General features: G+C 41.7%; 1 protein-coding gene across 1 annotated transcript in view; it reads left to right on the top strand.

The window, feature by feature from the left end:
• CACNA1B (calcium voltage-gated channel subunit alpha1 B) overlaps positions 1-22,485 on the top strand; it is a 249,476-nt gene that overhangs the window by 118,904 nt on the left and 108,087 nt on the right. Inside the window, exons 19-20 of the mRNA XM_074210540.1 lie at positions 11,688-12,551; positions 15,426-15,637. Of these exons, the coding sequence (XP_074066641.1) occupies positions 11,688-12,551; positions 15,426-15,637 (1,076 nt within the window). The remainder of the gene's footprint in view (positions 1-11,687; positions 12,552-15,425; positions 15,638-22,485) is intronic.

Below are 22,485 nucleotides of genomic sequence, written 5' to 3'. Positions count from 1 at the left end.
ACTCTTTAATGTTCTGACCGCTCCGTTTCAGCTCATGGTTTCACTCGGGCTTTGTGGTTTTTTTCTGTTTAGCATTTTCCATGCTTTATTGTTTCTAGAGGTGAGTGAGTTTGTTCAGTTTGTCCCCTGTTCCCTCTGAAGCCCTCTGTTGTATACAGCAGTGAGTCTGCTCCCACCCTGGACCTGAGTTCCTGTACCAGACAGAGGGGAGGGAAGTTGGGTGGGTTGTCAGGGAGTCATTCATTGGTGCACAGATGTTGGGAGAAGCAGAGATAGGAGGAGAACCTTGCCCCATTCCCCCCCCCCCCCCCGCCCTTGGAAGTATAAATTGACTTAAACTTTAACTAGAAGCAAATTTGGAAAATACTAGCTTCCTAAGTTCCCTTTGACCTTGGAGGTTCCTCCTCACTGCCTCCTTCTCTCTACGTAGGATTGCACCAATGCATTGTACAAAAGGGGCTGTGCCTAGCACATATATCAGCACCTTCCTTTCTCACCTGCCCCTGGGATATGAGATCATCTGTCCTGGAGATAGGCCCCTCAGAAATACTGCTGACCTCAGAACTTGGGGTTGAAATATCATTGCCACCTTCTAACCTTTTGCTTTCATGTTTCCAGAGTAGTCTTTGAGGTGGTGTATGGGCGGGGCAGTCAGGGCCTGGAGTGGAAATATTCAGTCCAGTGAGTGTGCATAACACACAGAGATGATCTTCCTCCTCTATGGCTTGTATTTTATGGTCACTTTTGGTAGTGGATCCCTAGACCTCTATAGATAGAAATGCTGTTTCGGGGAGACTTCTGAGTAGGGTAGAGGGATACAAAACAAAACTTTGAACTGTGCACCCTTAATAGTTTCTTTGTAGCACTGTGTTGGGAAAGGAGATCCCCTTCCATCCAGGAGGAGTATGCACCCTATTTGAGGGCCTCAGGGGAACATTCTCCATAATTACCCTAAACCTAAGAAAATCCCGCCCCCAACTCTCACTCTTGTGAGGTACTGTTTCTCCTCTTTCTCTTTTTCCTCTGTCCCTTTTGTACATATGTTGGGGAGCAGGGTTGGGAGTATGGACCTTTATCTTCTGCAGGTTCTGACTACCATTAAGGTTTTTTTCTGGCCTCATGTTTATGATTGTGTCTTTAATGAACTATTACTGGTCATGGCTGTCAGTCATGAAATCTAAACCAGAGATCCTTGCAAAAAAAGCTTCATGAATCACCAATAAATTCCTAAGGAAAGGCTCCTTAGATAAGTGGAGATGTTCTTGGGACCTAGTGGACCTTTGTTTCCTCTTTTTTGCCTCCAGTGAGCCTCTTCTCCCTATGTGTTTCCTGATGTGTGTTTTTGCCTCTCTGTATGGGTCTCTGTGTTCCTCTGTGTGAGCCACTGTGTGTTTGTGTGTGTGTGTATCTAATTGTGTGTTTTTGTTTGAGGTTGGGGAAGAGGGGAAGAGAGAATGTGAATGTGAATTTCCTAGTGTTTGTTTTTTTCCTTTGTTGTGGTACAGCCATCCAATATAATGCCATGATGCCCAGTGAGGCAGCTGTGTGCCCTCCTGTCTGTCGGTCTGTCCATATGTCTGTGTGTCTTTGTGTTTCTCTATCTCTTTTTCTATTTCTCTTTCTGCACGGTCATGGTAAGTAATGAAACGGAATGATGTTGACATGTTGGGGTAGAGAGTGGGGGGTACCTTTTAGAGCTGGTTCTAGTCTGCCGGGTTCTAGTCTGATGGGGTGATATGGAGTTCCATGAGTGTCATGATGGAGACCTTGGGAAAGTGATGTCAAGTGGAAAGAACAACCTTCAGGATTTGTCTTTTTGGGGACTGAGAAATAGGATGGAAAGATGGTTTCTGCCTATCTGAGGGACAAAACAATGTAGAGATCTGTGTTCCCAGATCTCTAGAATGCATTCCAGAGCTAGACCATTGTGAGTTTGGCCAGTGAATCAAAGGGCTTTAATTTAATCTATGCCCTTAGAACAGAAGAAAGGTCATCTGTCAAAAAAAAGAAGGCAAAGAAATCTATAAATCCCTATTTTGGAGACTTGTCTATGACAGATGATTGGGTATTACAGTGGCTCCAGACATCCATCCTTCTCCTTGACCACTGGGATGATGTATGGTGTTCCATGACGCATTCTAGGTCTGTGTATTCGCTACCCATGGCTTTTTCTGGTTTAATGGGCAGCTGATGGTGTAAAGAGACTAGCTCCTTTTGGAATCCTACTATGATTAGACTTACTTCCCACTCGTGAACTTTTAGCAATCCAAGTTGTCTAGATTTGGACTGTGACTCAGAAGAACTTCAGTATTACTGGGTCCCATGTTTTCCCTTCTCCCTCAGCCCCAGAACCTTTTTAGTTCTGGCATTCAACCCTGAACAAACTGCAAGCTGACCAAGGGATACGGTTCAGCTAATGTTTGCTAATGGTCCCTGCAAGAACATTAGAGAACTGGCAAATCCAGGGTTTTATCATCTTTCTTACAAGATGGACCTAGTACCAACTTTACCAAGAAGCTTCCAAATCCCCTGGAGCAGTAGTCCTGCTTAGTCCTGGCCTTCAGGTAGAGGATCCAGTCTCAGCCTAAAGCAGGTCTGAGGGAATTCCCTCAAGCCTAGACCTGGAAAGGAACTGAGACAAGGAATAGAATGGAGAATCCAGTCTTTGTCCTTCCTAGCACCTTGTGTAATCATCTCTGGGCTGACCCATCTCCTGATTTCCTTATGTTCTCAGACTTAGAAGGAATATGCCTTCTTAAGAAGCTAAGCCTAGGAAACTTGTGCTCACATTTCATTGCCCAGACCAGAAGTCATTAAGGCAGCTGAACAAATTGGAAAGGACAGTGCTCCTTTTTAACATATGAATTTTTTTCTACTAGCTGGTAAGATTCTACTGCAGTCGGCTTGAATGTGTAATTCTAGATCACCATGGTATTAAGAAGTTTCATTGATGAACTGTCTATCTCTAGTTTCAGGAATCTTTTTTTAAGGCTTTTGCAAGGCAATGGGGTTAAGTAGCTTGCCCAAGGTCACACAGCTATGTAATGATCAAGTGTCTGAAGCCGGATTTGAACTCAGGTACTCCTTGACTCCAGGACCAGTGCTCTATCCACTGTGCTGCCTAGCTGCCCCCCTTATTTTTATTAAATTTTTTTTATTTTTAGGTTTTTGCAAGGCAATGGGGTTAAGTAGCTTGCCCAAGGCCACACAGCTAGGTAATTATTAAGTGTCTGAGGTCAGATTTGAACTCAGGTACTCCTGACTCCAGGGCCAGTGCTCTATCTACTGCACCACCTAACTACCCCTACAGTGCTCCTTTTTGAGAAGCCTCAGAGGAAAAAGAAGCCCATTGGTCCATCTTCAGACAATTTAACTGCCTTGTGAGAAACAGTGATGTAAATTAAATCCAGTATTTAGATTTCATGGAGGTATTTGGGTATTTTAGAGGCAGACCCCTTAAGGAGGAGTCAGAAGAAATACATTTCAGTCAAGATTCTATTTACTACTTCCCCATGGACAAGTAATTTTCTTCTTTTTTTTTCTGGACTGACTTTCCTCTTCTGTAACAAAATTTGAAATTGATAATCTCCAGGATCCTAAATAAGTGAGTCTAGTCAGGGTATGCTGCTAAAGGTTTAACAACCAGTTATCCTGGGGAAAATTGTACCCAACACACTTTTAAGTTTAATCAGAAACTAGTTGCATTTTCCCCATCACTTTCTTAAATCTAAACCAGAGTTGAGGAACATCCAACCTTCTGGTTCAAAATCTTTTTGTCTGGGGGTGGCTAGGTTGTGCAGTGGATAGGGCACTGGCCCTGGAGTCAGGAGGACCTGAGTTCAAATCTGACCTCAGACACTTAAAAATTACCTAGCTGTGTGGCCTTGGGCAAGCCGCTTAAGCCCATTGCCTTGCAAAAACCAAAAAATAATTGCACACCAAAATCATTTGGTCTGGTGCTGCCATGGCAACTGCAAGCAGGATTCAATAAATATAGGAACTTTTTAGGGTTGAGTTAATCGAATATTTGACTAATTTTTAAGTTGATATTTTGTTTGACCCTCAGATGATGTTCAGTAACCAAATGACTCTTGAAGAGAAAAGATTCCCTGCACCTAGTCTAGACAATCATCTAAACAATCATGCCCTGATTTTTGTAGGATTTGTTGATTTTAAAGTTTAAACATTCACCTGAATAATAACCTGAGCTGGTACAATCTGACTCCAGTACATCCCTGATTCCAGCATTAAAAAAATGTACAAAGTATTCAGAAAACTTCTTAGTTTTAAATTTATGATGAAAACTTAGGCAGCATGGTGGCACAACGGATAAAGTCCTGAACTCAGAGCCATAAAAATGAGTTCATATTCTGCCTCATATACTAGCTATGAGACCTTGGACAAATCATTTATTATTTTCTATCTTCAGATTTCTGATCTGTAAAATGGAGATAACTAGCACCTACATCACAGGTTGTTGTGAGGATCAAATGATAAAAGTGGCCTTTAAATGGTAATTATTATTGTTGTTGTTGATGTTGTCGTAGTTCTTAATAGCTTAGATTTAAATCATTCTCTAAATAATCTATAAACTTGAGTTTCAAAATTGTGTATCAAGTCTATAAACTTGAGCATCAAAGAGTTCTCTCACCATAGATAGAAGATACCTGAACTGAGGTTAAGAGACTGGGAAAACCAGTAGAAGGAATTTTGTTGGGTTTTTTGTTTTTTTTTTTCTTTTTTTTAATGGTAGACTTATGTGGGACAAACTGAACAGTGATCTTTAGCTCATGGTGCTCCTCTTCACACACACCAAAAGGCAATCCCTGGCAGTGATCCTACTCCAACTCCCCCAAGTCATGGATGCTTGTGACAGAGCCTGAGAAGGGTGTCAGTACACCTTCTGGCTGAATGGAAAGGAAAAAGACCCAGAGCCTCAGACCAGTTTTCAAGAGGTTGGAAGGTAGAGGTAGAGGAATGGGGGAGAGGCCAAGGTTAATGGTTTCTCATTATCTTCTGAGCTTTGGTTTTTCAAAGGGTATTTTCGGGAAGGGGTGGGAGTCAACTCTGGTGGCATTTCTTCCCACCTACCTACCCCTGTGTTCCCTTCTTTGAGGAGATGGTTTTCTTTTGTAGCTGGTGCACTTTCTGAAAGCCTCCCTGGTTTCCTTCCAAGATGCGGCTGCAGTCATTCTCCAGACAAGCCAGGCCAGGCCAGGCCAAAGCTGTCCAAGTCTCTTCCCTATGTGTTAGAATTTTATCTTATTTTTCTCACCTTTGGTTCTGTTCTGTTTTTTGCATGTGCAGTTTTGTAAAGCAAAATCGAGGCACTGTATCTCGCAGCTCATCCGCCTCCAGCGTAAATTCACCGTGAGTTGCTCTCTGTTACAATATTCCATAAATGGCTCTCTGATATATGCACCCATGTGGCTCATTTCCTCGCCTGCTTAACTCCTATTCCTTCCTAAAAGCCATTCACATCATTGGATCAAATATCTCCTAGGCCTGGATGGGTCGTGTCAGCATCTCCACCCTGAATAGAAGAACTGTCTGATGTTTTGTGTAGGAAATGTTATAGTTCAGTACTACTCCCACCCCTCCCTTTTCTTTCTCTGTCTCTGTCAATCTGTCTGTCTAGTCTGTCTGTCTGTCTGGTCTACCGTCCCTATCTCTAACATGCCTGACTTTACTATTTTGGTTTCTTTTCATTTTGGATATTGTGTTGTCTCTGGTGGTTTTTGTGGTTCTCCATGTTTGGGCTTGGGCTTTGGGCTGGAGAAAGGTTCATGAGGACAGTTAGAGGGCTCAGCCCTTTGATAGATCTTCTCTAGCATTGCTAGGCTATGGATCATTTCAATGAGATTAGGAGATCACCTACCCTATAGGCTTACACTGTGAGACTGGGGAGAGATACCAGGCAGGGACTACATAAGTCACTTGTTCATTTATTCTCTAAGCAAAGATAAAGAACCTGGAGTCAATTTTCTGGCTTAGTCATCTGAAAGCAGAGCAGGAGAGTCCTGGAGACAGGATATGAGAGGCAGATTCAGCCATAGGGCACCTAGCATTGGAAAAAGATTCTGAGATAGATCTGCCAGCCTCGGTGCTTAACCACCTGACTCAAGGTCCCGCTGTGCTCCCTAAATGGTGTCTCTCTCATTTGTCTGACTTTAAGCCTGTTCATTTTGAGAAACCCTTAAAGCTTGTTTCCTAACTCTTTACTAAAACACTCATCAGGATGGGATCTATTTTGGTCAGAGTGTGCCATTTTCCCCAAACTTCATTTTTATCTCACTGGATTCATGAAGGAGAATCTTGTTCACATTGGTCCATGAGTGGCAACAGGCTGACCTAGCCCAGAAACTGAACCTACTGCTTTGCTACCAGGGGTGCTGCTGCCATGCTGAATCAGACCTTATCACCCCCAATGCAGTCATAGGGAAGATGTGGACTCCTCAGGTGCTCTTTCTACATTGTCCTTTTCTTGAAGGATTGGATTTCTATTTATTTATTTTTATTTTATGGTTATCTTACTCCTGTCTTGTCAGAAACACCCTCCCATACTGGGGCTGCTCAGTGACTGATTTCCACTGATTGGTGACAATTAGAAGCAGGACACCTCCCAAGGCCTTCCCAATATGTTAGTAGAAGGGGAAGCTAAGTGGCACAGTGAATAGAGTACCAGTCCTGAGTTCAAATCTGACCTCAGGCACTTAATACTTACTTAGCTATATGACCCTGGGCAAGTCACTTAGCCTTGCAAAAACAAAAATGTTAGTAGGAGCTCTTCCCCTTTCAGTGCACTCCTATGGGCTAACTGGAATAATATGATTCCCCAAAACTGGGAAACTCAGTGAATAAGGACTTAGGTCCCCTCAGAGTGAGGGAGGCAGTAGCTAGCATGACTGACACTTACTAAGGGAGATCTGGGAGAATCTATACCCACTATAAATAACCAGTCTAAATGACCAGGTGTTCAGATCTTCTACCAGGCACAATTCCTGTCTTCAGTTTATATTTCTATCAGTATTTTATACTGGACTAAGCTTCCTCCAAGTTCATAAGAGTGGACCCATTACTCTCTCTCCTGTGAGTTGATTGGACATAACAATGGAGAAATTCTTTCAATATTGCAGTTCTGTAGTTCCCCTTTGATGTACTTCAACCATGGAGGTAGCCTTAAACATCTAGCTAAATGATGGGAAGGAGCAATGGGTTGTCCCATTTCAACACTGGATCAGAATAGACTGTAAATATTAATTATCTAAATTAGGTGGGGAGAGCAGGGATATATTTCAATCAGAGATTTGGATTTGGAATAAGGGAGACCTGGGGTCAAGTCTTCCCTTTGACATATAACTGGCTGTATGACTGGAAGCAGATGATGCTATCTCAGGATTATAAATTCTAGATCTATTTCTTTTTTTTTTTTTTTGCAAGGCAATGGAATTAAGTGACTTGCCCAAGATCACACAGGTAATTATTAAATGTCTGAGGATGGATTTGAATTTAGGTCTTCCTGACTCCAGGGCCAGTGCTCTATCCACTGTGCCACCTAACTGCCCCTCTGGATCTGTTTCAATGAAGGGAATTTCCACTATTTTGTCATAGTTCTCCACACATATGAAATAATAGATTTGGAGGAAAAAAGAGAGATTGAAGCAGCATCCATATTAGATGCAAGGCTGGCTTTGTAGTTAGAAAGATCCAGCTTCATCCTGTCTCTAAATCAAACTAGTGGGCACCCTATCTAAATCTCAGCACCCCAGACAACAAAGATTCTAATCTATATCATAGTGGGAATTCCCAAACACTGATGAAATCATGCATCTGGACACTCTTCTCTTTCTGCCTTCTCCTCATGAGTCCAGGAATCAAATATTTTGAAAGTACCACAGATGAACTCTTTAAGTATCTTGTTTATTTAAGTCCAAGCTTGAGGTGAAACTGGTGGTTCTCTTTCTAAGGCTTTGCTTGGTGGCACTGAGGATTGTTTTTATAGGATTTCTATGAGCAGAAGCCTCTAAATCCAAAGGATGTGTGTATGTGTGCAGTTTCTAGCATCCTCAGTTAGGTCTGTATTTACAACAGCCCCTCAGTAAATGTCATTAAGTAAGACACCAGATCTCTTCATGAGGGTATTTAGGGTAGAAACAAAAGAAAAGGAAGAAAGGCTTCAGAGGAGCCCTTCTCTACTCCCCTTACATGCTTCAGACATACTTCAGCCCATTCCAAGGATTACACTCTGGAGTGTGGATACCTGTGAATGGTCCCAGAAATAACCAACTGAATTTTCATATTGGGAAGGCAGGAGAATGGGCATTTCACTTTATGCTAGCTGTTATAAATCCTGATTCTACTAATACGTCTTAGAAACTTTCTTTGGGGAATGGGTATTCACACAGAGATGGGCAGGAGAGCCTGGATTCTGGGCCCATAGAGCTACAGCTTTAAGCTGGCCTGGATAGGAGAAGATGTCAGTCAAACCAGGTTTTGTGACAGAAGCACATAGATAGCTGTGGATCATACTGATAAGGTCACTTGTGGGGTTTCCATGAACACCACTGAGTCTAAGCAGATATTAGTGGAGGTGCTCCAGACCCAGCAGCTTCACTTGCCTCAGCTTCTATTCATCATGTCTGCCCCATCTCCATCCATAAACATGAATGCAATGCTTACTCAGGTGCTTTCCTGTATTAGTGCTGCCATCTACCTGATCTCATCCCATTTCCCATCCCTGTCCACAGGCCGGGCCTCTGAAGCTGAGACATGGCCATCTGTGCTGGGTCAGTTGAGAGGGCTATGAGAATCATCCAACCAAAGGTTTTACTTTACAGGGAGTTTTATAAAGTCCAAAGTATTTACTCAAGGAAGAGTAGCTTTTCAACCTAGTTAGTGCAGTATTTAGAACACTAGCTTAATGAGATTCTGGGATCAATCCTAGATTAAACATGGCCACAGTGGTACAATGAAAGGAGAAATGGATCTGAAGTCTGAGGACTTAGGTTCAAATTCTATGATTAAAGGCAGATAGTATTCATTGAACCTTTCTGGGCTTTCAGGAAGAGGGTTTTGGACTAAAATCACCTCTAGATCTGTGCTCCAATGATTCAGGATTAATGAGATATCACATCTGCCATTTTGATTCACAGTATAAATTGGAGATAAGGGTCCATGGACTTGCCATTGGTCACAAAGTGACAGTACCAAATTAGAGGATATACATGTGAAGTGCTTTGTAACAAAGGAAGCACTAGAGATAATTCAGGAGTTATGATACAGTTGTATGAATGCCTTGACATTGATGCTGATGGGGATGATGATGCGGTGATCAGTCTCACAAATTGGGGGGTGGACACATCAGGCAAAATCTCTACTAGGGAGGATGGTGACAAAGGAGGCCCCAGCTCCTCAGGGCTCTTAGGGCTGGTAGAATGGAGCTTATCCACAGGGACACAAGCTTGGGGTAGTCTCCTAGTGCTATGACACTGATAAAATTCAGTATTAAGGCTCTTGACAGGCTCCCAGAAAGTTTTGATGCCTGTGGGGTAGGGTGAGGGGAGTATAAGAGGTCTTAGTGATGTTTCCAAGTGTCAGGACCGAAGAGAATAGAAGTGCCTCAGTGTCTCTAACTATGGACAAAAGAAGAAATAGCTCTTATTTATTTGAATAGTTGCAAAATGATTGTCCTAAAATGTGGTTTGAACTGTGCAGGAGGTAAGATGGTCCTTCTGATGCCAGATATCCTTGGGGAGGGAGGCTGCCCTTGTTCCTTCTGATGAGATTCAGTGGAAGTGGGGCGGGGGGAGATGGTGTAGAATCCTTGGTCGCCGAGCCCTTGGAGAATATCTGGGCAGCACTTCGTCATACCAATGATGGCCTAATTTCTCCTCTGATTGTTTCACCCCCCCCCCATTTCTCTTCATGAAATAATCTCTTCATTTCTCCTGGCTCCTTCACAAACTAACCCATACAGCTTGCAACTGAAACCGGTGGCTCAAGGCCGAGGAGTGTTTGTGTGTGTGTGTGTGTGTGTGTGTGTGTGCATGCATATACATGTGGGTTAGAGTCTAGCCCAACAGACTGTGTAAAACCTGATAGGGTTCCCATAGTTACAGGGCAGCCTCAGAAAATTTCCATCTTTCTGTCCCTGAGACAGAATTCTGTTGTGAGCTCCCAGACATCCCCTGGATCTAACCAGCTTTTTCTTAGTAAAGCCTAGTCCCAGTCCTTGGGGGCGAGTGGAAGCAGAAACCGATTTCCAGTGAAGTTTAATTAACATTCATGCTAATTTCTTCCTTTTCCCTGCACTCTCAATCCCAAAGTAACCCAGTTGCTCTGGACATGTTTGTGTGTGTGTGTGTGTGTGTGTGTGTGTGTGTGTGTGTGTGTGTGTGTATGTGAGTATGTGTGGGAGGGGAGGGTAGAAAAGAGGATGGGAAGGAAGAAAAGAAAGGATGATAGGAAGAAGAGACAAAGCTCTTTAAGCAGGAAGGAATGGGGATGAAGCTAATGGTGTTTATCTCCATCCCTGCTCAAACTTCTTGATTTCTTAGGCCAGTTTTGATAAGACTGCAGCCTTATATATCTTTCAGGAGCACCCAAATAATACCTTTCCATATGCCTGACTTCTTTGGGTATTTCTTTTGATCCAGGGCACATCTGTGAATCACATTCAGGATCCCTTCTACCAGTTCAGAAAACTCCCTGTCTTCAGTCATATACAAGTATTACCCCACTCCTCAGCCATCTTCTCCTTAGTTCTCCCAGTTTCCCCCCCAAGAGATTGGCAAGACTATCTAGTGGAAGATAGGAAAACTATCCATCAGCATTCCTAGGGAGTAACAGTGTGCGTGGAAGTAATTTGAGTCCAGCTAAGACATCAATTTTGTCTCTTCCTCCAAAAATTTTCATGAAGAGATCTACCAACACAGTAAGAGACCCAGGTAACAAGGATCTCCTCAGAGGCATGAATGAGGATCTGGGAGCATAAAGTCTCTCCTTCCCTCTGTGTCTGTGAGCATCTGGTCCAATTCTAATTCCCTAGTTGGACCATTTAAGGTCAACATTTGTGAACTTTGATCTTGTGACAGGTGAGAGGGAAGGAAGTTCCCCTGCAGGAAACTAACCCCACCCAGCAGGTTGCAGTGAGGGATGAGGGTCATGTATTGGAGGAGGGGAGGAGGAGAGAAGAGGTGAATGGAGGAATGAAGGTGGAATATGGTATAGTGGCTAGGGCACTGGACTCAGACTTGGGTTCCAGTCCTGCCTCAGATACTTGCTGGGCAAGTTATCTAATCTCTCTGAGCCTCAGTTTGTAGAACGAGGAGGTTGAATTTTCTTGAATCCTAATGTCCTTTACAGCTCTGAATCTATTATCTTGCACTGGGACTTCATGAAGTACCATTTCCTTCCTTCTCCTCCCCTCTCCCCAACCAGAACAGGCCTGTTATGAGCATAGATGATCCAGGAGCTTCCTTCACCCATAATTCTACCTCCACTAACCATTTCTCTCCATCTCTGTGTGCTTCCTTTATGTGATTTCCCCTCCAGAATAACAATTTTAGACCTTTTAAGATAAAACAAGTTTAAAAAGAAAAGGAAGAGAGGAAAGGGAGGAGTGTATGGGGGGGGGGCATGTGAAGACAGGAAGATATTCACCCCCTTATCTTCCTTTCTTTCTGCAGCAAACAGCAGAACTCAGCCAAGGCCAGATCTGTGTGGGAGCAGCGCACCAGTCAGATCCGGCTCCACAATTTTCAGGCCAGCTGTGAGGCCCTATACAGTGAGATGGACCCTGAGGAGCGTCTCCGCTATACCACCACCCTCCACATCCGTCCTGATATGAAGACTCACTTGGATCGACCCCTGGTGGTGGAGCCCCGTGGGGAAGAAGGCGTCCGCGCCTCAGGGGCCAAAGCAGGGGCTGGGGAGGGGCTGGAGGCCACAGAGCCAGTCAAAGTGTCCCCCAGCGCACCTGCTGAGGGCCCTGAGATGCCCCGCAAGCACCACCGGCATAGGGAAAAGGAAAAGGAGAAAGAAAAGGAAAAGACAGGGACTGGGGAGCAGGAGAAGATAGACAGTATCAGGGAGGAAAATGGGGAGTCGGGCATTGCCAATAAAGAGGACCGGCACCGGCAGCGCCGGAGTCGAAGTAAGGAGACTGGGGGCAATAAAGAGGGGAAATGTGAACGTTCCCGGGGCCAGGAAGGGGGCCGGAGGCACCACCGCCGGGGCTCTGTGGAGGACATCACCACTGAGAAGGAGCACCGGCGGCACCGTGCCCACCGGCACTCGGCAGAGCCACCGGGCAAAGAGGGCAACGGTGCCGTTAGTGGAGCCAAGGCCGAGCGTCGGGCGCGGCATCGGGGCGGCTCCCGCTCCGGAACCCGGGAAGGAGAGCCTGGAGCCAAGGGAGAGAATGGAGAGGAGCCTCCCCGGAGGCATAAGACCAGACACAAGGCCCTATCCATGTATGACTCTGTGGAAAAGGAACCTGGAGAGAAGGATGGGGAGCCTGCTGAGAAAGAACTGCGAAATCATCAGCTCAAGTGAGTGGTGGCAGCCCATGGCTGTCAGGGTCCTGAACAAAGGGTCTAAAGGCTAGGATCTGGAGGAGGGCTGTTGCAGAGGGGGCAGGGTGGGGTGGCTACCTGCCCCAGAGCAAAGCAAGTCAGACTAGACTTAAGAAGAAAGATGATGTAATTGACATTTGACTTTACAGCCTAGTGTTCCCTTCTCAGGCATTTGTTGAGCACCTGCTGTGTGCACAGGGCCATGACACTCTTCTTTTCCTTAGGTAATGCTTAGAAATTTTAATTTCCCTGAGACCAGTAAGAAGGGGCAGAGTGATCCACTATGGAGAGGGGAATGGGAAATAATAATAATAGCAAATATTTACATAGTACATAGCTACGCAATGGTAAGTGATATATCATCTCCCTCACAATAATCCTAGGAAGGAGGTGCTATTCCCCATTTTACAGATGAGGGTGCTGAGGCAGAGAGGTCAAGTGATTTGCTCAAGCTAATAGTGGATGAGAACATATTTGAACTCAATTCTTCCTTGACTCCAGTCTCAACTCTGCGCTCTGTAGCTGCCCTGAATAGCAGCTAAGAAAAGTGTGGCCAGAGAAAAATAGACCCAAGTGCATGATTTGGGTGGTGGGATAGGACTTGAGGAAGAAAGGATATTGCTGAGTCAAAATGGAAAAGAGATGGAGGTCCATGAATATGAGTGAGTGAGCACATTGGCTTCAAGGGAGGAGACAGCACATAGGAATGAGAAGTAGAAATGGCAAGAGTTGACAATTGATCATGCATATACTGGCTCACAATGCCCTCCCCCCCAGACACATCTGTTTTCTATCATCCATCTATCTACCAGAATTTCAGAATTGGAAGGAACCTCAAAGGTCATTTTGGTCCATTTTCTTTTAGTTTTCCTAATATACTCTATCGCATAGATAGCCATCTAATAGCCATAAATAGCCATCTAATCTCTGTTGAGATACTTCTGACTCTGGGATGGGGAGATAGGTCTCATTCCTTTTAGAAGAAAGCCTGTTCCATTCTTTGAATGGCTCTGATTGTTAGGCAAATCTTCCTTAGATTGAGCAGAAATCTGTCTCCCTTTAGTATCTTTCACTTGTCTCCTAGTCTGTTCTCTGGGATGACACAGACTAACTCTTATCCCTCCTGAGGAACCTGGTATCCAAGTCCTTCAGCAAGCCCTTGTGAGGTTTCTCTGAGAGCCTACCCACTATCTTAGCTGATCAACTCCAACATGTTTCAGTCCATCAGTGCCCCTCTTAAAATCTGGGATCCAGAACTGAATGAAACTCTTCAGATATGGTACATAGGGTCAGATCAGGCCTCAGTATAGTGGTATTGTCATTGTCATTCTGGTCCCTTTTCTTCCATTTTTGCAACCTAGCAGCCTAAGGCCAGGTTAGATTTCTTGGCTCTTCATAAAACTAGGTAGAAGCAAATTAGGAAGATTGAATAGTTTTGATTTTTTCCAGTCTGACTTCAGACATTCTTTGAGTCCATTAGCATGATGCCATCTGCCCCCAAGCATTGAATTTCTTCTCCCTTGTTCCTTTTCTTGCTTCAGTTCATGTCTATAAAAGACCTTTTTGTTGTCCTTAACATTTTTTTTGCATGTCTAATAGATTTCCAGTCTTTTTGGAGAGAGAAAACATTTGGACAATGATTGAATTTAGAGAAGGATCCAATTCCTCCATTTAACAGATGAGGAAGTTGAGAGGAAGTAACTTGCTCAATGTCACAGAACTGAACCTGGAACTCCTAGTCCACTACTCTCTCCATTTAGATGAAACATTTAGAGAATTCAAAAGTTTATTTTTTGTTACAGCCCAAGTTCCCTTTCACTGTCACTTAGATAAATCATCCAATCATCCCCCCCCCCCCCCTTGAGTCTTTGTTTCCTTATTTGTAAATGAGAGAGTTGAATGTGAGGACCTCTAATGTCCCTTTCCAACTCTAATACTGCTGTGGTTCTAGATAGATACCTACAATACAATAACTCAATCGATAAACATTTTTAAAATGCTTACTGTGTTATCAGACACTTTGCTAAGTGTTAAGGATACAAAAAGAAGCAAAAGACAGTCTTGCCTCCAAGGATCTTACATTATAATAGAAGAGAAAAGGTAGTTTTGACCTAAGACAAGTCAGAGAAGACTTCTTAGAGAAGGTCAGTTTTCAGTATGTACTTTAATGAAAATTTAATGGTTGCTGAGCTGAAATCTGCCCCCTTTCTTGAACTAATTTCCATGGAAACTGGATCATTTATTGGATTTTCCATTAAGCATTACCTAATGGTTCTTCAATTCCAGACAATTCCTGCCTGTTCTCCATCACACACTTTCTTCTTCTCCACAGTCCCTGCACTGAGCATCTAAAGCTATTAATTCTTGGCTACTAAGGAGAGTAGAATAGGGGTATGTTCTCACTTGTGATTAAAGGATTGCAGATTTAGTGGCAGAAGGTGCCTTAGAAGTCATCTAGTGCCAATCTTGGTTTTTATAGTTGAGGGCACTGAGGTACAGAGAATGTAAATAACTTATACAAAGTCCTACAAGAAGTATGAAAAGGAAATTAGTAAATGAGTAGGGCAAGATTTGAATTCAGGTCCTCTGGCTGCAAAACCAGTCTTCCAAATGTATCACGCTGACTCTCTAGCCCTAATGCAAGTGTAGAGAGTAAACCTACCCCTGAGGCATATAAAGTATCTTAGAGTCACAGACTATAAAAGTCATCATGTCATTTTGACTGACAAGTAACTGGGAATCTAATAGGTGAAGGATGGGCTGATGGGCAAATGTATGGCAAATCTGCTTACTCTGCCTGGTAGGTGGGCACTGGCCATCAAGAATCTGATATCTGCTCTTGGTTTGCAGGGAGAATCAATGTGAGGCAGAGGCCAGTGGTGGAATGGTGGCCATCCCCATTCATACACTGCCCAGTACCTGTCTGCAAAAGGTGAGTGAGCAGCCAGAGGATGCCGATAATCAGAAGAATGTGCACCGGATGACCCAACCATCCCTGGAGACCCTCACCATACGCATCCCAGTAACCCTGACTGCCCCTGGAGAGACCACAGTTGTTCCAAGTAAGTGGTTTCCTGGCCTTCCCTCCACCCTACCTCCTCCCTGCAGGCTCTGGGTCCTTGTTAAAAATACTAACCAGAGGGCTGGAGTGCCCTGGGGATCTGAGTGCTGGAGCAGTTTGGGCTCTTTCTTGGGAGCAGGCCTCAGCACAGGGATTTTAATCTGGTTAATGGAGAGACAATATGACAGAATTATTAACCTCTTTCTGAAGGTCTTCTGGTTTTCAATCTCTTGGCTTCTCTCTTGAAAACTGAACCTCAGATAACTTCTCCCAGTCCTCACTCTATAATGTGAGTTAATGTGCCTCTCTAAGTCACTGTGTGACTTCTCCATGGTGTGTGTGAACAGGGAAGGGCATTTTAAGCCTCCTTTCCTCTTAAAGGATATTGTTCCTTTTAAAAGGATATTCAGCAAAGAGTGGGTGGATGGGATCCTTGATTCCCCTGCTTACACTGTTCTCTCATTCTGGGTATCTCAAAGCCCTTCACCCCCATGGCAGAGATGGTGTCCAGGCCACATTAGAGAAATAAATTCCTTTTCAAAGAGAAAGAAAGTGGCTATTTGAAACCTACCCCTCCACCCCACCAAACACCAGGATCCAGGGAATAGATTAATTAAAAAAATCATTCAGTCAACAAACAGTTATCATGTTTACTATGAACCAGGCTCTGTATTAAGCTCTGGGGAGACAAAGAAAGGCAAAACCATAGTTCCTTCCCTCTAGGGCCTCACATACTAAGGGGATGACAACTTCCAAACAACCGTGTTCCTCGAAGATATATCTAATGTAAATAGGATGTAATCTCAGAGAGATGACACTAGCAGTTGTGGGGGATTGAGGTGGTGGCAGGGAAATGTAGGAAAGACTTCTTGTAGGGAATTCCTGACTCAGCAGTCTTTTGTTTTCCTACCTGAGATCAACTTGCAGTGTCTTGCTTTAAAAAAAAAAATCCAATATATGAATATCTGAACTTGGAAACTTGGAAAACAGATAAACTGAGGAGGAGTTTTTGCATTTCAAGGGAGGGAGTTCTTTTAGCTTCCTTTCACATATCAAAATAGAATTCAACTTACAAAAATTAGATTTCTTCCCCTATAACTTCTCAGGAATACATCCATTGTAAAAGTGCACTTCTCCAGTGTGGTGATTTTGCTACCTGGCATCCTGGTCAGAGATGGGGGAGGGAGAAGTGGGACTAGCTGTAGTCCTTCCTAACTCAGTTCTTTTTGATTCATTTAAATTGATCACCATTTATTAACCTCTTGATAGTGTTTACTTGTTATTAGAAACCAAGCCAATAAAGTGGCAAAGAACCTCATTACCAACCTCCCCCTCAAAAATAGCCCCAGAAACCAAGGGAAAAATTTGAAATGTGAAAAACCAGCAGGTGTATATGAAACATGGACTCAGATGAGTAACATTGTGACTTCTCACAGAGGTGGGAGATTAGATATTTCCTTAAGGGAATAATGGGGGAGAATGTGGAAAGAGTGTGATATGAAACAAATATGCACCAATTAGGAGGCTATAAAAATGGAAAAAGAGATGAGAAAGGTTTGAAATAGGAGTTTGACTTTGTGGGTGATCCATAGACACATATGCCCTTCAGTTCTCTTCAATTCCACAGCATTTTTCAAGTAATTAACTGCTACATTGGAGGTACTATCCTTTGCTTCAATGATTTGAGAATTAAAAGGAACAAAGTCAGCCTTCAATTAATTTCTGTAGTCCTGGGGAAGTAGTCTGTAAATAGATAAATAAATTGTAAGATAATTGGAGGAGGGAACAAAACTACTAGGACAAGACAAACTCTTAACTTAGGGTCCATGAACATGATTTTTAAAAAAAATTCTTTGATAACTGTTTCAATATAAATGATTTCCTTTGTAATCTTCTATGTTTTGTTTTATACATTTAAAAACACTATTATGAGAAAGGGTCCATAGATTTCACCAGACTGCCAAAGGCATCCATGACACCAAAAAGGTTAAGAACCTTTGGTATAGGGAAAATCCAATAAGACTTCCTATGCTAGGGAGCACCTGATCTCAGTGAAGTAAGCTAAGGATTTGTGAATATAAAAAGTTAAAGAGACAAAAATTTTGGGTAATTAATCACTTTATTAATCATACTAGCAAATAATTAATGAAAGGGATCAGTGGCACTCTGGAATACCAAAGACCCCTCATGGAACTCTCTCAACATTTCTATGCTCTTGGAAGAGTGAGTATTCCTGGGAGTGTTAATCAATTTTGATTGACTAACAATGAGAAGAATGAATATTATAAGAAGAGATGGATCTATTCTAATGAGGGACTAGGGGAAAGGACTGATTATTTTTGTTCTCAGTCCACCCCCAGCCTCTGTAGTTTAGACAAAGGATCTATCCCAACCAAACCTGAATAGAACACAATGGGCTTTCGAATTTGGGTGGGGTCTCAAGAAGATTGGGGAGAAACTTAATCCAATCTCTTTTTCACAGGATGCTTTCCAACTCAGTGCAATTTATGCTGTTTTTATACTACCCATGTATGGCAATTTTCACCAGCAAAAAAATAAAAGAATAATTTGTGTAGAATGCATATTGGATTTTTTAATTCCATCACTAATAAATAATCTCTATGGTGTTAATTTTTGGGAGTGTTTTTAAGCAGTATTACTGACCAATGAAACATATCCCATAGAATTGGAATTTTCAGTCTGGTATGTTTTCCATCTGTATGATGCAGACTAGTCAGTATGCACCTACCCTTATACTGTTGTGTTGTTGTTTTGTGTTTGCTTTTGCACTTCATGCTTTGCCTGTCATATTGATGACATGTGTTCCCTGTCTTCTAAGAAGTTGTAGCTAAGAACCTTGGCCCTGGAGCCCTTATGTAGCACTACAAACCCTGAACGTGAACTGTATTTTTTTTTCTTTTAGGAGAGGTCCTCAATAATTATTTTATTTTAATGTGACCCCTAAGATAACCTGCTATAGAGAATGAGGAGATAGGAATGGAAAAAACTCTTGGATATCCCCAATAATTGATTATTTAATAATCATTTCTGTCAGATTCTAAGAGGCTACAGTGATGAGAGAATGTATCTCAGGCTCAGAGGACAAGCAGATACAAAGACATGTTTGAATGCTTAGTTGGGGAATGGGGTGTCCATGGGGGTGAAGAGCAAGTAAACCAGTTTGGCAGGGATGTGAGATACATGAAGTAGAGTGGTGAGAAATAAATCTGGAGAGGTAGGCTAGAATCAGATTGTTGAAGACTTTAAATATCGAAATGAAATGTTGTTTTTTATCCTATAGACCTCAGAGAGCTAGTAAAGATTTTTAAGTTGAGGAATGACATGCTCAGGACTGTACATTAAGAAGATTATTTTGGTAGCTGTGTGGAGAATAGAGTGAAAATGGGAGAGATTAGAACAAAAAGCTCAATTAGACTACTGTAGTGAAAAAGGAAAAAAGTGTCAAAGGTCTAAAGTAGGGTGGTGATATGAAGGCAGGGGAAGGGTTTCTATTGTGAAAGTAGAATTGATAAGACTTGGTAGCTGATTGAATGTGGTCAGTGAGGGAGAAGAGAAAATGGAAAATCGATGTTAAATTTGGAACTGTAGAAGGAAATTGGAAAATTCAGAGATTGGGTTTAGGAGAGAAGCTAATGACTTTCTGGGATTTGTTTTATTTGCATCTTCACAAAAGGAAACTCAGTTTAAGGCATATATTTTTTAAAGTTTGCTTCCTACAGACCCAGTTGTGAAGTAGGGCTTCCCACCTGCTCTTTTGACATCTTTCTCCTCTTTCTTCTTCCCTTTTTAACCCTGTATCTTTCCAGGATTCCAAGGCCCACTTGAAGGGAATCCTAATTTGAGATTATTGGATTTACATGATTGATAACAGGTTTTGTTCTCTTAGTGTGTGTATTCACAGTTAGAAAAAAAAAGTTAAGATTCTTGGGGGGAGTCTATATTTATTTTTATTTTTTTTAGGTTTTTGCAAGGCAAATGGGGTTAAGTGACTTGCCCAAGGTCACACAGCTAGGTAATTATTAAGTGTCTGAGACTGGATTTGAACCCAGGTACTCCTGACTCCAGGGCCGGTGCTTTATTCACTGGGCCACCTAGCCGCCCTGTCTATATTTATTAAGCACAAAAATAGTCCCTTTTAGAAGACTTTTAGAATTTTAAAATCCTTTTAGAATTAGGATTAGGATTTTATTCTAATGGAGGTGGGAGAGAGGCAATGAAGAGGTGACATACTGCTAATCTTCAAGTGATTCTATTCATGAGTTGTATCTAGTTTGAATTGCATATCTATTTTACCCAATGGGGCAGCGAGGTGGTGCAATGGATAGAACACTTGCCTTGGAGACAGGAGGATGGGAGTTCAAATCCCACCTCAGATACTTGACACTTACTAGCTGTGTGACCTTGGACAAATCACTTAACCCTGATTGCCTCACATCCAGGGTTATCCTGATTCGTATCTGGCCACTGAACCTAGATGGTTCTGGAAGAGAAAGTGAGATTGGTGACTTAGCATAGCATCTCCTCACTTAAATCCAATCCATGTGGTTATCAATGGTATCATATCATGTTATGGTCTTCTTCAAGATTCTCCCTGGAATTATACAGGGCTTGAAGAAAGGTCTGAACATTAAATTAATGGAAGTAGGCTTACATGTAAACCAAAATATACTTTATATTTATTTAGTATTTTATTTTTTCTCCAATTACATGTAAAAATAATAATTTGGCATTTATTTTTTAAAATTTCAAGTTCCAAATCTCTCTCACCCTCCTTCCCCTCCTTCTTCCCTGAGACAGCAGACAATTTGATATAGGTTATACATTGCGGTCTTGCAAAACATATTTCCCCATTAATCATATTGTGAAAGAAAACATATAAAAAAAGAAAACAACCCAAGAAAAATAAAGCAAAAATAAAATACTTCAAGCTACATCCAGTCTCTATTAGTTCTTCCTCTGGAGGCAGATAGCATTTTTCCTAATGAGTTCTTCAGAATTGTCTTGAAACACTATATTCACAGTTGATCATCATACAATATTGCTGTTACTGTATGCAATGTTCTCCTGGTTCTGCTCTCTTCACTTTGTCTCAATTCACGTTCATCATTTCTACTAGTGCAATAATACTCCATCACAATCATATACCAAAACTCATTTAGTTATTCCCCAATGGATAAGTGTCTCCCCAATTTCCAATTTTTTTTTGCCAAAAATAAAAGAGCTGCTATAAATATTTTTGTACATTTAAATTGTTTCCTTTTTCAAAGCAGGATTTTAGATAATAAGTAAAATACTGTTCTGGTCATAAAGTTCTCCTCATAAGGAACTCATTAATAAATAAAAATCAGCATACCTAACAGTTTATGGCTGCCTATCAAGATATAAATAATACATGTGTTGTATGCAAATATACTATATATACACACATAGATTTTATTTACACAAACATATATATATCATATGCTTTGTATTCATATGCTTTATATGCTTTTTAAAAATAAGCTCCATATTACAGAGGGTTAGGGGTATGGTGTCCTTTCAATTTAAATACATGCAAAATTTTTTGGCCCTCCCTTTTGTACCAGAGAAGAAGTTTGAAATACTGTTAATAAATAAAATATGTTGATATTATATAATATTATACATATATGTTTTGCATTTATGAGTTTCTAAAGGGTTGTCTTTTGGCCTTTTTATTGTCTGTAGCTTCTGTGAAACCCCACCAAAACTCCCATTTAATCTATTATGCTGACCCTCAATATGTCAAAACTGAGATGGGAAAAATCATGATGTGGAAGAGATAATTATAGATTTTATAATAAGGTGACATAGAGAGCTGACCTTAGGATTAAGGAGACATGGAGTAAAGACATTTAAAGACATTTGGCTGTATGACAACTCAGCACTCTAGGCAACTCTTAAGACTGTTAAGAAGAAAACCAGTTGCTGTTCTTCATTGGTGTAGCCATTTTCCTCAGCTAGGAGTTCTTTCCTCGATGAAATCTTATATCCAAATGAGTAAGGACTAGATCTGGAATGTCATTGGTACAAGAAATTCTTAGGTAAGGGGACTGCTTTTACTATTGCAAAGGTGATACCTGCTCTGCAAATTATAGTCTTAGAAAGTTTTCTGGAGCACTGAGAAAGGAGAGATTTATTGTTATTTAATCATTTTTCAATCATGTCTAGCTCTTTATGATCCCATTTAGTATTTTCTTGGTAAAAATACTGGAGTGGTTTGCCATTCCCTTCTCCAGCTCATTTTACTGAAAAGTGAGACAAACAGGATTAAGTGACTTGCTTAGGATCACACAGCTAGTAAGTGACTGAATCCAGATTTGAGCTCAGGAAGATGAGTCTTTCTGACTCCAGACCACCTAACTGCCATCTATATCTATGCAATTTCTTAGTGCAAATGGTTGACTTTGATGGAGGAGAAGAAGGATATCTGGGTAGGCTTCCATTCAGAATTCTTCAGGATTAGGCTAGAAAATTGTCACAAAAAGGTATTCAGTAGCCACAAAGAAGGAGCCCATAAGACAGCAAGAAAGATAAGGGAGAAACCTCAGTTTGACATATATTTAAACCTCCTAGATCAGTTAGAAAAATTTTATTAAGTGCTTACTGCTGGGTTTAATCCCTGCAGATCAAAGATAGTTGGAAAAACATCCTTTTCCTCAAGGGAGCTCACAGTTTAAAAGGCCAGGCAAGAGATATGTGGAGATATGAAACTAATACAAAAATTTCTGAATTAAAAAAATAAAACAACTACCAATAAGTCAAATTCTCTCCAATTACCAAGATTTTAAAGGGATTTTAAAAATCTAC

Source organism: Macrotis lagotis, chromosome 1, assembly GCF_037893015.1.
Source record: "Macrotis lagotis isolate mMagLag1 chromosome 1, bilby.v1.9.chrom.fasta, whole genome shotgun sequence".
Lineage (NCBI taxonomy): Eukaryota > Metazoa > Chordata > Mammalia > Peramelemorphia > Peramelidae > Macrotis > Macrotis lagotis.
The sequence above is the reverse complement of the archived record's forward strand: the minus strand, read 5'-3'. Positions and strand labels throughout refer to the sequence as shown.